This window comes from Coregonus clupeaformis, chromosome 40 (genome assembly GCF_020615455.1).
Source record: "Coregonus clupeaformis isolate EN_2021a chromosome 40, ASM2061545v1, whole genome shotgun sequence".
Classification (NCBI taxonomy): domain Eukaryota; kingdom Metazoa; phylum Chordata; class Actinopteri; order Salmoniformes; family Salmonidae; genus Coregonus; species Coregonus clupeaformis.
The window spans coordinates 19,000,943-19,020,103 of NC_059231.1; the positions used below are offsets into that span (position 1 = coordinate 19,000,943).

General features: G+C 39.9%; 1 protein-coding gene across 1 annotated transcript in view; it reads right to left on the minus strand.

The window, feature by feature from the left end:
* The window catches only part of LOC121555146 (diacylglycerol kinase beta-like), a 124,666-nt gene extending 106,219 nt beyond the window's left edge, over positions 1-18,447 (minus strand). The window contains exons 1-5 of the mRNA XM_041868950.2: positions 18,192-18,447; positions 16,660-16,785; positions 15,963-16,012; positions 356-430; positions 61-180 (exon numbers count right to left, since the gene is read on the minus strand). Of these exons, the coding sequence (XP_041724884.2) occupies positions 61-180; positions 356-430; positions 15,963-16,012; positions 16,660-16,785; positions 18,192-18,426 (606 nt within the window). The 5' untranslated portion in view covers positions 18,427-18,447. The remainder of the gene's footprint in view (positions 1-60; positions 181-355; positions 431-15,962; positions 16,013-16,659; positions 16,786-18,191) is intronic.
* Positions 18,448-19,161: the final 714 nt, after the last annotated feature.

Below are 19,161 nucleotides of genomic sequence, written 5' to 3' on the forward strand. Positions count from 1 at the left end.
CAAGCCACTCTGTATGGCATCCATTATCAAATGATATCACACACACACACCCTCCCTCACCGTCTCCATGCCCAGCAGGACCAGCAGAGGGATGGTGGTGAGGCCTCCTCTGATCCACTCCTCCAGAGTGACTGTTCCGTCCCTGTCATAGTCTATCTCTTCCATCATCTCTTTCAGGATCTAGAACACAGGGAGACGGGGAGGACGGCGGATGAGTCCAGTAAAGTCTTGTCAAATTATAATACTCTAATGATCCAACATTTCCTCATCACTGTAGTTAAGCTAGCCTTTTCAGGTCACCACAAAACTTTGGTAACAGGGGAAACAAGACACACAAGGCTGTGTGCATCCTTACCGGTCGCAGCTCTGCAGAGTCCCATTCCAGGTACTCTGCCACGTGGACCATCTGATTGATGATGCGGTCCAGTTCCTACACACAAAGGAAGAGAGCTAAACATTAGACCACAACAACAACAACACTGTGGCCGTCTTCTTGATAACAAATGAACTCATCCACACATCCACAGACAGAGATGGGGCACAACATTACTACCAAGAGACTGACAGAGACAATCACATATGTTCTCCTTTTAGAAAACAAAAAAATCCTCCACATTGTGGCATGCCCAGGAAGATTGTCCTTGAAAACAAATGAAGTCACCCAGACAACAGTATCCTCTGATATCATCCACATCATCCTATGATGACAGTATCCTCTGATATCATCCACATCCACATCATCTTATGATGACAGTATCCTCTGATATCATCCACATCATCCTATGATGACAGTATCCTCTGATATCATCCACATCCACATCATCCTATGATAACAGTATCCTCTAATATCATCCACATCCACATCATCCTATGATGACAGTATCCTCTGATATCATCCACATCCACATCATCCTATGATGACAGTATCCTCGGATATCATCCACATCCACATCATCCTATGATGACAGTTATAGATGATTTTCAAGTACATATGTTGTAGAATTAAAAACCTATATGCCTTAAAATGTTTATGGATTGAGAACCAGTTGAAGGGTTAATACAGAGCAGAGACATTTATGTGTTTTTCATAAACTCCCTGCAGCTGGGCTGGGTATGTCAATGACGTGTGTGGAGATTGGAGCAACAATGGAACTAGTGTTATCATTTTTTGTGCTTATGACCTTATGACCTGACACATGGCCACATGCACATAATCTCAGGGGCCAGGGAGGATGATGAATGATAAATGTTTAAATGTATGTGGTTGAGAATGGGTTATGGATGACATGTTTAAATCATATTTAAGTATTAATGGATATGTTTTATAATGTGTTATGAAATGATAATGCTGAAACAGAATGAACATGTTTGATATTATATAATCCAGATACATGCTTAAATAAGGAATATAGACATGGAGTATATGCTGTGTTTTAAATGAATGCATGTGTTCTTTCACAGGGGCTCTCAAACTGTGGCCCATGGGTTTGTTATAGACACATGGTATGCATTACATTAGTTCTTTTTTTAAGAAGGGGCCTAAGCCACGCAGCCAATAGAATGATAGAATGAGAGGCTTCATATAGAAAAAAATCATTCATGACATTTTGGAGTGGACATTGTGTGACAGCTGGACGTTGAAAAAGAAGGGTGGTGCAGAACTGAAAAAAGTTAGGAATGTACGCATGTTTTTTCATTTGTGTGTATGTATATAAGAGATCTCTAAGCCAGAGAGAGACAGTTGTTCCATGGGGCTAGCTCGGCTTTGTTATGCAATAAAGTCTAATTCTTGAATTCACAAGCTCCGGTGTCTTGAGAGATATTTTTGAGTTGATTATCTATTAGTCAAATATTTCTACGACATATTGGCGAGCTTGTCCAGGAGTTGAAAAATAGGGATCAGAGACGGTATACATCTGCAGTTGTGAAACGGCTTGGACGGACCATGCAAACAAAAGCGGCCGCTTTTAAAAGGTAAGCCAAGTTCTTACTTATATAGTATAACGTTTGTGTGGTCCGATCCGGGGCTCGGCAACATCTAAAGAAATACCAAGTAGGTCTCTCCAAATTCAAGAACCAGAAAATTAGACACTAGGAGCTTTTGAATTTAAGAATACATGTTGCTGTTGTTTGTCTGAACCGTATGTTCAATTGATTTGATTGATTTGATTGATTTGATTGATTTGATTCATTTGATTCATTAAATTCATCTTGCTGATCGCTTTGTCTGAGTCATTTCGGCACGGGTGGTTGTCCCGCTGGTTGAGCGATCAGACAATAACATGTTAAGTCCTACAGATACCGCTTTAGACGTGTCGTGGAAGTGAATCGTCTTGAGGACTGCTTAGGTAGGCAGAAATCCTGTGTAATACCGCTCCTTTTTCTGTGTTGAGGAAGTGTAACAGAAAAAATAGGGCAGAATTTACAGTCGCTTAGGAAAGCGTAGTAGAAGTCCAGGTGTGTAGAGGAAGTATAACACCTGGGCTAAATAAATATCAATCCTGTGGATAGCGCTATGGAGAGCTAAAATTAGCACTCCAGAGGTCTGAACGGGCAGGTAGGGCATCATCCTGTGTTGTGGTGATGCCAAAATTAGGTAGGGTCGATCAGGTAAAAAAGTTAGGTCATCCGGCGTAGGTGACACCATAAATTGGAGTAACACCGGTCATCCTGAGTAGGTGAACGGGTTAAATAGCTACAAGGGCGTCAACATTTTGATAAAGTGTTATATAGAGTAGGTCTGCTCATCTCATATGGGGAATGGGTTGCTTGGGTGGCTGTGAGTCATTAAACTGTCTGATTCATTTGGGCACAAGTGGCTGCTCATCTGTGTGAGTGAGAATAATAAGAAATCCTGCAAGTAAATAGCCTTTCTGTAAGGAAAGGAAATATATTTGAGGTTGTTTGAAGCTTCTGTCTGATGGAGAAAGGGTGTGCCCAATCTCACATTAGGAAAGAGAAGAATAAATGGTGCGTGGATATTCATTGACCAACTGAGTGTAGAAAATTCACGTTACCAGGAGGAGTAGAATAAATCCTGTTGGAGGAACAGGTCACGTGTACCGGTGTGGTCATATGACGTCTATGCATTGTATTTTGATAAATCTGTTAGGGTATGTTTCTGACATTATATTTAGAAACTTTAGAGGTGATGCAGTATTATGATAAATTGACTACAGTAAAATAATAACTAGGATAGGGTTAACATTCCAAATTTGGGCCCTTTGATAGAATAAAATATTCCTGTAGGTTATACAAATAGTAATTAAGGGCGTTTGAGGACAACATTGTATAAATATGGAATAAGAGTGGTATAATGATGTAAATTAGTCGCACTCTGAAGTTTGAATGATGAGATATATAGGTGTGTTTGATAATTATATATACGTTGGAATAATAAGCTTTTCTTGTAAATTATATCTTGGAGTTTCGTACAACAATGCCTGTCATAGAATTTTGTAAGATCAGGGAATAGTGACCAGCATATATGATTCTAGGAGGATTCTATGACTGAGGGTAATGATTTGGGTAATTTGTTGTTTGTTCCGCTGAGACTAGATGGTGATTAACTGATTTGTGGCAATAAAGAATAATTAGAAACATGAATGGTTTGGTAGATATGAATATATTGGAATAGAATGAATTTTCTGTGAGTGTGATTTAATACGAGGGATTGGATAAAATTATAGGTGTTGACTTGCCCAAACACGTAGACGTACGTGGAAATGGGAGAGAGTACATAGGACATGTGGTAGAATTAAGCATTATAATAAACTATCTATTATTTCAGAAGCAGATATATAATTCATTTGGTTAGGTCGTTAGATCTGTTTCCAAATCAATGAATGTGAGGTTTGACTTGTTGACTGCTAAATTGATTACGTTGAGCGTGTGAGATCTGTGTCCTTCAAAGCTATTTTCTGATAAAGTGTGGTATGTGCCAGATACTAAAACTACTGACCATTATCATTGGAATAAAGGAGGATTAACTTGTCATTTCAATAAAGCATAGATTCTGCATCGCTGAACAGAGTCTAGGTTTTCTAAGTATAGTTTAGCTATAGTTGTGGGTTGTTTAGATTGAAGGAACAGTCAGGATAAGATTGGACGATCTAGTAGCCTGCGTCTTTTCAGACTGAAGGACTCACTTATTCAACGAGAAAGGAGGAGTGTCTATAGTCTAAATCAGAAAGGACAGTTACATTTGAATAGCGGACTGGCAATTTGGATAAGAGATTTGGCCATAATTTGAATTGTTTAGGTAGACTGGAATGAAAGTAAGGTATTTTAATATTATGAATATACATATATTATTAGTTATTGTTGGGATGTGAATAGACTTTACTAATGCCATGAACTAGTTTCCGGTTAAAAGAGAGTCATACTTGCTTGACTGTATCGAGCTGAAAGAGTTATTTAAAGCAAGTTTGAATAGCTGGATGGAAAACATTTATTTGACAAAATTCTAATTGTTATCACTTTATTCTATGGTTCGCGTGACACCAGTAATGTATGCGAATAGTTGGTGAATTGTAGAATGATAATGTATTTTCGTTGCGTGAACTAGGGGATGCAAGGAGCTTTGGCTATTATAAGCTGAGTGAATAGCACCAATTTATAGTGGGTTCTAGATTTGTTGAATAAACAAACTTATATTTTAAACTAAAGTAATGCAATAGGCTACAATTATAACATTATCAGAAAAAGGCACTATACGCTCATCTGTGGTCCTCTGTAGCTCAGTTGGTAGAGCACGGTGCATGCAACGCCAGGGTTGGGTGTTCGATTCCCAAGGGGGGCTAGTATAAGTATAATAATGTATGAGCCCACTAATTGTGCGTCGCTTGGAATAAGAGCATCTGCTAAATGACTAAAATGTTAACGGAGAGGAGACTACGTGGTAGTAATTTTTAGTCATTGAATAAGGTTTTGCTAGATTAAAGGAGTGACAATGGTGGAATATGTCTATAAATAAATTGGATTGTGCTAAATGGATGATTTCAATATATGATGGTAAACTACAGCAAGTGTTTGGTGTTACTTGTAGCTTACTTAGAAAGGATAGATTAATAGATCTCATTCATTCTGTAATGGCGGGGTGATGGTTTAATTGCGTGGCTATGATTTTAGTTGGGTACAAGAGAAATAGGATATAGTTTACGACGCATGGAGAAGTGAATGTCTTATATGGTAATAGATCAACTGAACCAAACATGATGTTACTATGGCAATTTAGGATGATTAATGTTGTTAAGTTCGTTTTTAAACCCTATGATAGAGGTAAATGCAGAACGCTGTTTGAAAGTGTGTTCTATTGGGTCTGCTAGGAAAAATGGAAGAATTTCCATTTTTGTCTGTGGGTGTTGAACATTGGGGCTTGCTGAAACGTGAGAATGCTATAAGGGACATTATGGGTTAAGTTAGGTGTACAAGGATCGCGTATTTTGTATGACTGTAAGTCGCTTTGGATAAAAGCGTCTGCTAAATGGCATATTATTATTATTATTATTATTATTATCGGCAGGAAATTGCTAGCTAGTTAGCGGTGAGAGCTAGTGCGGTTTTCGTTGGGTGACGTCACGTGCTCTATGAACTGGAAGTAGATGCTTTGTGTGGCATTGGTGGAGCGACGGGTAACGGTGCTTCGGTGGTGAATGTTGTCAATGTGTGCAGAGGGTCCCTGGTTCGAATCCAGTAGGGGACAGAAAGCAAATCTTTTACATTGATGTTATTGATGTGAATTACTGGTTTCATTGATAACATTATAGGAAAGATGTTGTCCTACCAATCCATGTCGGATAGGATAACATAGTAATTGAAATTGCATATTGGTGAATTGGATGTTTTATTGGTTTTTACTATAAATATAAAATAATTTGTCATCTGTTAAGGTACCATTATGAGGAAAATTAGCGGTAGAGTATGATAGATATTGTAGAGGGTTTAAAAAATAAGTTAATTGGGTGATGAGACAGGTTGACTTGATGTTGAATGGGATTGTTTAATAGGAGTCATTATTTCTACTTAGGAGAATGAGAATATGTTATTAGGTAGTATTGCTTTGTGGAGACGATTAACTAATGAAGAACATGTCTCGATAGTTGAATAAGGAACGATATTTGATAATTGATCATTTTATTATGACATTATATAGTTTGTTTAAACAGCAGTGAGTTATGATGATGTTTTATTACTTCAGATAACGATCATTTGTTTATAGTACGTTGAACGATGGGAGGTAGTTGTTGCTGTTGGCTTGATGGATTAAGTAGACATCTTTTTATGGGTTTTGGATTATGAAACAATAAGTTTATATTTAAGAAAAAAAAAAAGAGAACATCAATGCAACAGTTTGCGACGTTAAATTACTAAAATGGGGTTATAGGTTTATAGTGGAAGGTGTAGTTAACTTAATAAAATGTGTTATTATCTAGTGTCTTCTAAGTGGGAGTTTCTTTTAAGGGTTGATGGGAGTCTCCTATAATATTATGTTAGGGGTAAGGTAGGACAAGACGTATCAAACTATTTTTAATTGATGCTGGGGTTAATGATTGTTGATGAGATAGGACTGGGGATATACAGTGGGGAAAACAAGTATTTAGTCAGCCACCAATTGTGCAAGTTCTCCCACTTAAAAAGATGAGAGAGGCCTGTAATTTTCATCATAGGTACACGTCAACTATGACAGACAAATTGAGGAAAAAAAATCCTGAAAATCACATTGTAGGATTTTTAATGAATTTATTTGCAAATTATGGTGGAAAATAAGTATTTGGTCACCTACAAACAAGCAAGATTTCTGGCTCTCACAGACCTGTAACTTCTTCTTTAAGAGGCTCCTCTGTCCTCCACTCGTTACCTGTATTAATGGCACCTGTTTGAACTTGTTATCAGTATAAAAGACACCTGCCCACAAGCTCAAACAGTCACACTCCAAACTCCACTATGGCCAAGACCAAAGAGCTGTCAAAGGACACCAGAAACAAAATTGTAGACCTGCACCAGGCTGGGAAGACTGAATCTGCAATAGGTAAGCAGCTTGGTTTGAAGAAATCAACTGTGGGAGCAATTATTAGGAAATGGAAGGCATACAAGACCACTGATAATCTCCCTCGATCTGGGGCTCCACGAAAGATCTCACCCCGTGGGGTCAAAATGATCACAAGAACGGTGAGCAAAAATCCCAGAACCACACGGGGGGACCTAGTGAATGACCTGCAGAGAGCTGGGACCAAAGTAACAAAGCCTACCATCAGTAACACACTACGCCGCCAGGGACTCAAATCCTGCAGTGCCAGACGTGTCCCCCTGCTTAAGCCAGTACATGTCCAGGCCCGTGCTAGAGTGCATTTGGATGATCCAGAAGAGGATTGGGAGAATGTCATATGGTCAGATGAAACCAAAATAGAACTTTTTGGTAAAAACTCAACTCGTCGTGTTTGGAGGACAAAGAATGCTGAGTTGCAACCAAAGAACACCATACCTACTGTGAAGCATGGGGGTGGAAACATCATGCTTTTGGGCTGTTTTTCTGCAAAGGGACCAGGACGACTGATTCGTGTAAAGGAAAGAATGAATGGGGCCATGTATGGTGAGATTTTGAGTGAAAACCTCCTTCCATCAGCAAGGGCATTGAAGATGAAACGTGGCTGGGTCTTTCAGTATGACAATGATCCCAAACACACCGCCCGGGCAACGAAGGAGTGGCTTCGTAAGAAGCATTTCAAGGTCCTGGAATGGCCTAGCCAGTCTCCAGATCTCAACCCCATAGAAAATCTTTGGAGGGAGTTGAAAGTCCGTGTTGCCCAGCGACAGCCCCAAAACATCACTGCTCTAGAGGAGATCTGCATGGAGGAATGGGCCAAAATACCAGCAACAGTGTGTGAAAACCTTGTGAAAACTTACAGAAAACGTTTGACCTGTGTCATTGCCAATAAAGGGTATATAACAAAGTATTGAGAAACTTTTGTTATTGACCAAATACTTATTTTCCACCATAATTTGCAAATAAATTCATTAAAAATCCTACAATGTGATTTTCTGGATTTTTTTTCCTCATTTTGTCTGTCATAGTTGACGTGTACCTATGATGAAAATTACAGGCCTCTCTCATCTTTTTAAGTGGGAGAACTTGCACAATTGGTGGCTGACTAAATACTTTTTTCCCCCACTGTATGTATGATGTTTTGTGTGTAATTACTATCTTTGGATTGTTGATTATATGTTAACGACATGTATACGTTCTCTTCCAGGAACATGGGGATTTCTTTATTGGGAGGTTTAAAAAGTCTGTAGGCTAGGGTGGAACTAGTTAGTAAAATTAAGTAGTTTTATTTTTAGGTTGTCATAGGGAGCTACCAAAATAAATAAGGCCTGGCCATTTTTGTTTGTTTATTGTTTTACTATATGGTGTTCAAATAACCACAAACAAACTACTTAGTATGAAATGTTAGTTGTATAGGATTTTTATTTCTATTTGTTTTTTTTTGATGGGATGGAAGTGAAATATCTTAAAGGGGCATACACATGTAATTTGGGTTTTATTTACTGAGGGATAAGTAAATATGTGTGATTTATTTTGAAAAGAGCTGTCCTAAGGAATTACAACATTTATGAAAGGTCTTGATGGTTGTTAGGAGTAGTATACTATTGGATGAAACAATTCATTGAATGATTTCAATGACCTCTGAAATCTGTCCTGGCTTTATAGTGCGACCTGATCACCCGCACTATGAATTCTAGAGGCATGCTGAATTAGGGAGTTAGATAAAATAAGGATAATTGTGAAGAAGTTTATAATTTGGAAAAAATCCTATATATAAATTAGTCGAAACAGGACAAGGATGAAGTGAGAGGGTTAGCCCTGAAGGAGAGGTATTCCTTGAATAGTGTTATGGAATACAGTTAAGTAAAGATATGCTCAAGGGGTGTCATTTTAAGGTTAGTTATTATTTTAGGTTTGATAGGCAATATTGTTTTTTTTTGTTTTTTGTACACATGAATCACGATGTGATGCATGTGTCCAAGGGGGGAAGTTGGGATTACAGAGGTTTTAATGTTTTATTATGGTTTTGTGGGGAAATATGCAAGGTGTATTAAGGATATGAGCAGTAGTAATAATGTGTTATGGGTTAGGTTAAATCATTTTTGTTTTTGTGATAGGAGGCATGGTGTAGAGGTGGTCTGTCTATGAGATAAGTGAACTAGAACAAGCTGGAAGCAGGTGTGCTTCATAATCTCAAGGCTTCTCTTGACGGATGAGAGGACATGAGTAGCATACTGTGTCTCACCTAACCTAACAATGTTCTTAAGATTTTCTTTTCATGGGTGAAGATAACTATGCCCAACTGAGTAGGATAATCTGAGTATTTTCTGTGCCCTGGAGACTATGTGATGGCAAAAGACTACAGAAGAAAGAGCTGGAAAGACCCTATGTGGAGGGGCCTGTACCAGGTGTTGTTGGCTACCTTAATGATGGTAAAAGTGGTGGAGACAGATACTTAGATTCATGTTTCCCACTATAGGAGTGTTCCAACCTCAGCCATTGGGTAGCATTGTTGTTTTTTGTGTGTGTCTGTGCTTGTGTCTTTGCAGCAGTAACTCTGAGCTTCCCTATGGGTAGGCTGATTGAAGGACACTTTTCACAGACCGATGTCGATAGATTGAGAGGGACTCTGGCTGATCCGGAGACCCTAGTGATGGGGGAAGGTTAACAACTGAAGTGACCATACACATCGTTGTCCAGGTTATACCAACGATGGTACGGATAGAGGGGAGTATCGGGTATCATCTTAACCATTGTACCAGAGTGAGGGAACTGATGATTAAGAGACTTTAAGGACCTTCCAGACCACCGAGAGATTCCAGACCACTGAGAGATTCCAGACCTCCAAGACGCACCAGATATCCTTATCATTGATTTCTCTACACTTGACTAGTTACCTGAGAATAAGGGGAATGGAGTACTGATAATAATAAAGAGCAGAAGAACAAGACATAGAAGGGAGATAGACAGGATTAGAATGTATATTCTTGCACAGGCAGGAACCATAACTAAAAATACAGGAAGGGATCACTATTAAAATACAAGGGTTAAAATATTATTGGTGTGTGAGAAACCAGCACAAAGAGTATGGGGAAGTCACATGGGGTAGTGTGACCTTAAGATAATGAAAGAAAGAGACAGGTGAATCATAGACATAAGGAGAACAGTCCAAGACTTAGATAAACAATTTGATGTAGTATTTGGTGTTAGATTTCCAGGGGGAAGTGTTATTGGAATAGTTATTCCTTGGGAAAGTGCATTAAACCCTGTATATGTTAGAGCTATACCAAATACAGAAGAAAGGGAATTGAAGGAGCCGTTAAACAATGATTGATATAGATGAGTACAATATATTATATTACAATTGAATAAAGAAAATAGTCTAATATGCACCACATCTCCGTTTAAAGAATTAACAGTAGTTCAAAATCTTCACAGTTACTAGGACTGTGTTATGATTCAACTACAACTTTTGTCATATAAGGAACTCGGAAAGACCATATTGGCCAGCAGAATGTTTGTAATATTTAGGAAATCCTAAATATAAACAATTTTATGATCAACCAGGATGAGGAGAGAAGTGTAAGCAATTGTTAGAATAGGAACAAGGAAAGGGAAACACCAGAGTAAGGTCAAATAGAGTATGAGCAAAAATATAGGAATGTTACAATAAAACAATTGGGTTATATAATTTGGGAGAATTCAAGGGAGAATGTGAAACATAATGATTTGTCATGTAGACAATGTTAATAGGGATGTTTTGGATTGGAAATTAACTCAACTGAACTGTTATGATCTGTCCTTTCCTGAGGTTGCTACGGATGGTGTCGTAATGCATTGCAGAGATCATTTGGCCCAGAACGGTGTAAACCTCAATAAAAACCAAAAATCCTCTACTCGGCTGAAGAGGAACAACAAAGGCGTTGAAGACGTTCCTGTCTGACTACTTCTGCCAGGAGACCTGAATCCAGCATCAAATCAAAGCAATCAATTGCCTTCTCTTTTGTGCCTTTTCTTTCAAGAATGTGAGGAAAGAGGTCTATGCAAATACAACGTTCTTCCTAGTTTGGGTATACTGGTTTGCACATGGACAAAACAGGATGATGGTGGAGGTGTGGCGGTTCAGGTGTGACATTGGAATTGGGACATTGCTATGGGTAATCCAAGATGAACTATGAAGCTATCTGAAGAACATAATGAAGACGCCAGAAGATTGAGTGCCGGTAGAGGAAGGGAGTGTTAGTTGAGGTAGTATGTTGATTAAGGAGGTATTATACACTACTAAATTTATAGTAATTTGGACAATGCATTAGGGTACTGATCTGTTGTAATTCTCGTTATGAGGAAGTTAATGCTAGAATTATTATAATATAAATATACATTCGGCCAGTGTCAATATGTGCCAAGGTGAGAGTTTTAACTTTGAATGATGGAACAAAGGTGACTAATTAAGAATTGTCATTCTAAAGTTGTTTTGGGTAATTAATTTGATTATGATTATAAATTATAAGTGGACTGACTGATCTGAATAACTTATTAATATTAATGCTTAGTGATGTTGACATGGCAATTACTTGATTAGATATGGATATTGATTATTTTGATTGTTATAATACTTGTGATATGGGTGAAAAAGGTTATGTAAGCTAAAGATATTGACACCATTCTTAAACATGTCCTAGATATTATTGTTAAGACAAAGTTGCATGTGTTGATGTGATAGGATACTAACACATACAGTGGGGAAAAAAAGTATTTAGTCAGCCACCAATTGTGCAAGTTCTCCCACTTAAAAAGATGAGAGAGGCCTGTAATTTTCATCATAGGTACATGTCAACTATGACAGACAAAATGAGAATTTTTTTTCCAGAAAATCACATTGTAGGATTTTTTATGAATTTATTTGCAAATTATGGTGGAAAATAAGTATTTGGTCAATAACAAAAGTTTCTCAATACTTTGTTATATACCCTTTGTTGGCAATGACACAGGTCAAACGTTTTCTGTAAGTCTTCACAAGGTTTTCACACACTGTTGCTGGCCCAATTTTGGCCCATTCCTCCATGCAGATCTCCTCTAGAGCAGTGATGTTTTGGGGCTGTCGCTGGGCAACACGGACTTTCAACTCCCTCCAAAGATTTTCTATGGGGTTGAGATCTGGAGACTGGCTAGGCCACTCCAGGACCTTGAAATGCTTCTTACGAAGCCACTCCTTCGTTGCCCGGGCGGTGTGTTTGGGATCATTGTCATGCTGAAAGACCCAGCCACGTTTCATCTTCAATGCCCTTGCTGATGGAAGGAGGTTTTCACTTAAAAATTCACGATACATGGCCCCATTCATTCTTTCCTTTACACGGATCAGTCGTCCTGGTCCCTTTGCAGAAAAACAGCCCCAAAGCATGATGTTTCCACCCCCATGCTTTACAGTAGGTATGGTGTTCTTTGGATGCAACTCAGCATTCTTTGTCCTCCAAACACGACGAGTTGAGTTTTTACCAAAAAGTTCTATTTTGGTTTCATCTGACCATATGACATTCTCCCAATCCTCTTCTGGATCATCCAAATGCACTCTAGCACACTTCAGATGGGCCTGGACATGTACTGGCTTAAGCAGGGGGACACGTCTGGTGCAGCAGGATTTGAGTCCCTGGCGGCGTAGTGTGTTACTGATGGTAGGCTTTGTTACTTTGGTCCCAGCTCTCTGCAGGTCATTCACTAGGTCCCCCCCCGTGTGGTTCTGGGATTTTTGCTCACCGTTCTTGTGATCATTTTGACCCCACGGGGTGAGATCTTGCGTGGAGCCTCAGATCGAGGGAGATTATCAGTGGTCTTGTATGTCTTCCATTTCCTAATAATTGCTCCCACAGTTGATTTCTTCAAACCAAGCTGCTTACCTATTGCAGATTCAGTCTTCCCAGCCTGTTGCAGGTCTACAATTTTGTTTCTGGTGTCCTTTGACAGCTCTTTGGTCTTGGCCATAGTGGAGTTTGGAGTGTGACTGTTTGAGGTTGTGGACAGGTGTCTTTTATACTGATAACAAGTTCAAACAGGTGCCATTAATACAGGTAACGAGTGGAGGACAGAGGAGCCTCTTAAAGAAGAAGTTACAGGTCTGTGAGAGCCAGAAATCTTGCTTGTTTGTAGGTGACCAAATACTTATTTTCCACCATAATTTGCAAATAAATTCATAAAAAATCCTACAATGTGATTTTCTGGATTTTGTTTTCTAAATTTGTCTGTCATAGTTGACGTGTACCTATGATGAAAATTACAGCCCTCTCTCATATTTTTAAGTGGGAGAACTTGCACAATTGGTGGCTGACTAAATACTTTTTTTCCCCACTGTATATGGGAAGGGCTATAACCAAACAAAAGTGGGGAGCATTGTTTATAAAGAGATACACCCAGTTCAGGGAGCGCCATGACAGTAGGTAAATAAATATGGGACATTTTGGGAATTTGGGAATCCTGAATGTTTGTATGGAGTTGTTCCTGGGGGTGGATGGGCCTGCCATGGTTACGAAGCCCGACAGGAAAATGTGGAGGTTAATTTAGAGGAAAACCTTCTAGACTTGTAATCAATACCTGACTGGGCTATGGGTCCTCATCAGGATGGGTCAGACAATGAGGAAGATACATTGGTCTGAATATATATTCTTATAAAATGTAACCACAGATGGCAAGGCTAAGAATAAGTATATGCACATGCTTACACTCATTTTATGTTATCTTTTGTTTTATTGGTTGGGACTTAAAAGTCCCAGAGGGGGGAAATATATAGATGATTTTCAAGTACATATGTTGTAGAATTAAAAACCTATATGCCTTAAAATGTTTATGGATTGAGAACCAGTTGAAGGGTTAATATAGAGCAGAGACATTTATGTGTTTTTCATAAACTCCCTGCAGCTGGGCTGGGTATGTCAATGACGTGTGTGGAGATTGGAGTAACAATGGAACTAGTGTTATCATTTTTTGTGCTTATGACCTTATGACCTGACACATGGCCACATGCACATAATCTCAGGGGCCGGGGAGGATGATGAATGATAAATGTTTAAATGTATGTGGTTGAGAATGGGTTATGGATGACATGTTTAAATCATGTTTAAGTATTAATGGATATGTTTTATAATGTGTTATGAAATGATAATGGTGAAACAGAATGAACATGTTTGATATTTTATAATCCAGATACATGCTTAAATAAGGAATATAGATATGGAGTATATGCTGTGTTTTAAATGAATGCATGTGTTCTTTCACAGGGGCTCTCAAACTGTGGCCCATGGGTTTGTTATAGACACATGGTATGCATTATATTAGTTCTTTTTTTAAGAAGGGGCCTAAGCCACGCAGCCAATAGAATGATAGAATGAGAGGCTTCATATAGAAAAAAAGCATTCATGACATTTTGGAGTGGACATTGTGTGACAGCTGGACATTGAAAAAGAAGGGTGGTGCAGAACTGAAAAAAGTTAGGAATGTACGCATGTTTTTTCATTTGTGTGTATGTATATAAGAGATCTCTAAGCCAGAGAGAGACAGTTGTTCCATGGGGCTAGCTCGGCTTTGTTATGCAATAAAGTCTAATTCTTGAATTCACAAGCTCCGGTGTCTTGAGAGATATTTTTGAGTTGATTATCTATTAGTCAAATATTTCTACGACACAGTTTCCTCTGATATCATCCACATCCACATCATCCTATGATGACAGTATCCTCTGATATCATCCACATCATCCTATGATAACAGTATCCTCTGATATCATCCACATCCACATCATCCTATGATGACAGTATCCTCTGATATCATCCACATCATCCTATGATAACAGTATCCTCTGATATCATCCACATTCACATCATCCTTTGATGACAGTATCCTCTGATATCATCCACATTCACATCATCCTATGATGACAGTATCCTCTGACTGTTGATTCATGATTTCTATTCCTGGACACCAGGAGGCAGTTCAGCTCAGCGTAGACCAGAATGATTAACTACCCTGCCCTCGTTGACTAAATACACTGAGTGTACAAAACATTAGGAACACCTTGCTAATATTGAGTTGCACCTCCTTTTGCCCTCAAAACAGCCTCAATTCATCGGGGCATGGACTCTACAAGGAGCCGAAAGTGTCCCACAGTAGTGTCAAGTTGGCTAGATGTCCTTTGGGTGGTGGACAATTCTTGATACACACGGGAAACTGTTGAATGTGAAAAACCCAGCAGCATTGCAGTTCTTGACACAAACCGGTGCACCTGGCACCTACTACCATACCCTGTTCAAAGGCACTGAAATATTTTGTCTTGCCCATTCACCCTCTGAATGGTACACATACACAATCCGTCTCAATTGTCTCAAGGCTTAAAAATCCTTCTTTAACCTGTCTCCTCCTCTTCATCTACACTGACTGAAGTGGATTTAACAAGTGACATCAGTAAGGGATCATAGCTTTCACCTGGATTCACATACGCTTGCTGCTACTGTTTACTATCTGTCACTTTATTCCTAGTTATATGTACATATCGACTTCAATTACCTCATACCTCTGCACATCGACTCTGTATACTGTTGCATGGATCTAAGAATGAAGCAACTGGAGTTCAGAGGAAATAAGTACTGTAACAGGGTTGTTCTAATTGCACTGAACTTAGCACTGCATAAGAAGAGAGGAGAGGAGAGGAGCTGCGAGGGCAGGACAGGAGAGGAGAGGGGAGGAGAGGAGATGAGGAAAGGATAGACCAGAACAGAAGAAAGGAGAGAAGAGAAGAGAAGAGAAGAGAAGAGAAGAGAAGAGAAGAGAAGAGAAGAGAAGAGAAGAGAAGAGAAGAGAAGAGAAGAGAAGAGAAGAGAAGAGAAGAGAAGAGAAGAGAAGAGAAGAGAAGAGAAGAGAAGAGAGGGCCACTCACCGAGCTGTCCAGTACTCCGTTGCCATCTGTGTCGTACAGCCGGAACATGACTGGAGGGAACAAGAGAAAAGGGACCCCATGATTCAGCTGTAATGAACCCCTGTCTGTCAGCACCACTTGCATTCCTAGTCAGATCCTCACTCTGGAAAGCAGGGGAAGTATTAGAGTGTGACACAACACCACTCCTGTGTTGGAGCAGGGGATGTAATAGAGCGTGACACGTACTCCTGTGTTGTTGGGATGTTGGAAGCAGTTAGCAGTGATTAGCTGTGTCAGAGTGTGCGGATATATCTCCCAACGCTAAAGAAGTCTATCGGACACACCAGGGCTTAGGATGTCCATGGGCTAACGCGGACAGGTGCTGAGGCTGAGCTAATCCCAAGGGGAGCCTGACTCCTGACTCACTGCTGACAACCTGTTTCTCACTCTCTCACACACACTGTACTGCTGAGTGCTGAGGCTACTACTGGCAGGTGTGTGTGTGTGTGTGTATGTGTGACAGCCCGCATGTATTTGGTGTCTGAAATAGAGCTGGAAAAATTACTTCCTACCTGAATGAATGAATTGACTTATCCACTCAGATTGTGGGAGGATCTTTCTGAGAAGTTTAGGTGACACCTTTGGACTCCTCTACATGACCGACCTCTCTCAAATACCTTGGTTGTTTACACACTAGTAATTAGACGCTGTAACTCACACTCCAGCTTGTCCTCTGGTGTGCCCCTCTCCAGTAGGGACAGGTAACACACGATGTCCTTCAGAAACACCACCTGGGGGGAAGGTAAGGGGGACGGGCTCCACCTCTTCTCCACTATGATTCTCTCTGTGGGAGAGGAATGGAACAAGGGGTATCCATGAGAGATGGTGATGTCATACAGTAATGACCACAAGCATTACTAAGCAACATGGCAAATTGTGATGTGATATGGATATGGTGATATGGTGATATTGATATGGTGATATTGATATGTTGATATTAACATGTTATATTAATATGGTGATGTTGATATGGTGATATTGAAATGCTGATATTCATATGGTGATATTGAGAAGGTGATATTGATATGGTGATATGATGTGATAGCCACATGTAAAACAAATCTAATTAATCTCATCCCTGTGTAAAGTTGGTATAGCTGAGGTAGCTATCAGTACACATGCCCTACATTCGCCTTCTTTACAAAGTATTGAACTAACAGACACCAATGGCCACAGCTCAGACATTATAGCCACACTTTATCAAACTGCTAAAATGCCTTACTATGAGTGAAAATCAGTAGAATTTGTAGAGGGAGTTATTTGTTGTGGCATTAGTAATGTCCCAGGCATGACAGTGCAGTAACATTGATATCACTGGAATTCATAGTCTAATACAGCAGTCTAATACGGCAGTCTAATACAGCAGTCTAATACAGCAGCCTAATACGGCAGTCTAATACGGCAGTCTAATACGGCAGTCTAATACGGCAGTCTAATACAGCAGTCTAATACGGCAGTCTAATATGGCAGTCTAATACGGCAGTCTAATACAACAGTAATACAGCAGTCTAATACGGCAGTCTAATACAGCAGTCTAATACGGCAGTCTAATATGGCAGTCTAATACGGCAGCCTAATACGGCAGCCTAATAAGGCAGTCTAATAAGGCAGTCTAATAAGGCAGTCTAATAAGGCAGTCTAATCTGGCAGCCTAATACGGCAGTCTAATACGGCAGTCTAATACAGCAGTCTAATACAACAGTCTAATATGGCAGCCTAATACGGCAGTCTAATACGGCAGTCTAATACGGCAGTCTAATACGGCAGCCTAATACGGCAGTCTAATAAGGCAGTCTAATCTGGCAGCCTAATACGGCAGTCTAATCTGGCAGCCTAATATGGCGGCCTAATACGGCATTCTAATACAGCAGGCTAATATGGCAGCTAATACGGCAGTCTAATATGGCAGCTAATACGGCAGTCTAATACGGCAGCCTAATACGGCAGTCTAATACGGCAGTCTAATACAGCAGCCTAATACGGCAGTCTAATAAGGCAGTATAATCTGGCAGCCTAATACGGCAGTCTAATCTGGCAGCCTAATACGGCAGTCTAATACGGCAGTCTAATACGGCAGTCTAATACGGCAGTTTAATACGGCAGTCTAATACGGCAGCCTAATACAGCATACGTTACAACTTTTCCAGTAAAACAGCATAAGTTGCTACAGCACCTGAACAAGGTGTTTACCTGGGGAGAGGCGAGGGGAGGCTGGGGACTTGGCTGGGGTGGGGGTCAGGGCGTTACTACTGCTGCCTGTGGAGGGTTTGGCCTGGGTGCAGGCAGGTGTGCGGTAGGGCACCCTGGGCGTATTGGCCCATGTCCCAGAGCGCTGTGAGGAGGAACGAGAGGAGCAGGGAGAGGTGGATAGGGCACCTGAACATGAGGCCATCACAGTGGAAGGCTCCGGCATGGGTCGACCCATGGCTGTCAGGATGCTCTTCCCATTCATTCCTAGAAGACAGAGAGGAGGGAGAAAATAGGATTTCAGGAAAGACAGAATAGGTAGGCAGTGAAATGGTTACTTTCCAAACAGTTGTGTTTACGGAAGCAGACATTCAGCATTGAGGATGAACAGAAAATAAAGTTGACTCACTTTCCAATCAAGGGCCATGAACAGAGAATCAAACTGACAAAGAGAAAACTCAGTATTTCACAAAAACCAACAACTGAATTGTCTTTCTCTTTTTCACAACAATAATAGACAAAACAAGTGAGATGCAGTGCATTCGGAAAGTATTTAGATCACTTGACTTTTTCCACATTGTTACGTTACAGCCTTATTCTAAAATGGATTAAATATTATTTTTTTCTCATCAATCTACACACAACACCCCATCATGACAAAGCAAAAACAGGTTTTTATGACAAAGTAAAAACAGGTTTATATAAAATTTCTGCAAATGTATAAAAAATTAAATTTTGCCATATTACTTTTATGTAAGTATTCAGACCCTTTACTCTGTACTTTGTTGAAGCACCATTGGCAGCGATTACAGCCTCAAGTCTTCTTGGGTATGACGCTACAAGCTTGGCACACCTGTATTTGGGGAGTTTCTACCATTCTTCTCTGCAGATCCTCTCAAGCTCTGTCAGGTTGGATGGGGAGTGTTGCTGCACAGCCATTTTCAGTCCTCTCCAGAGATGTTTGATCGGGTTC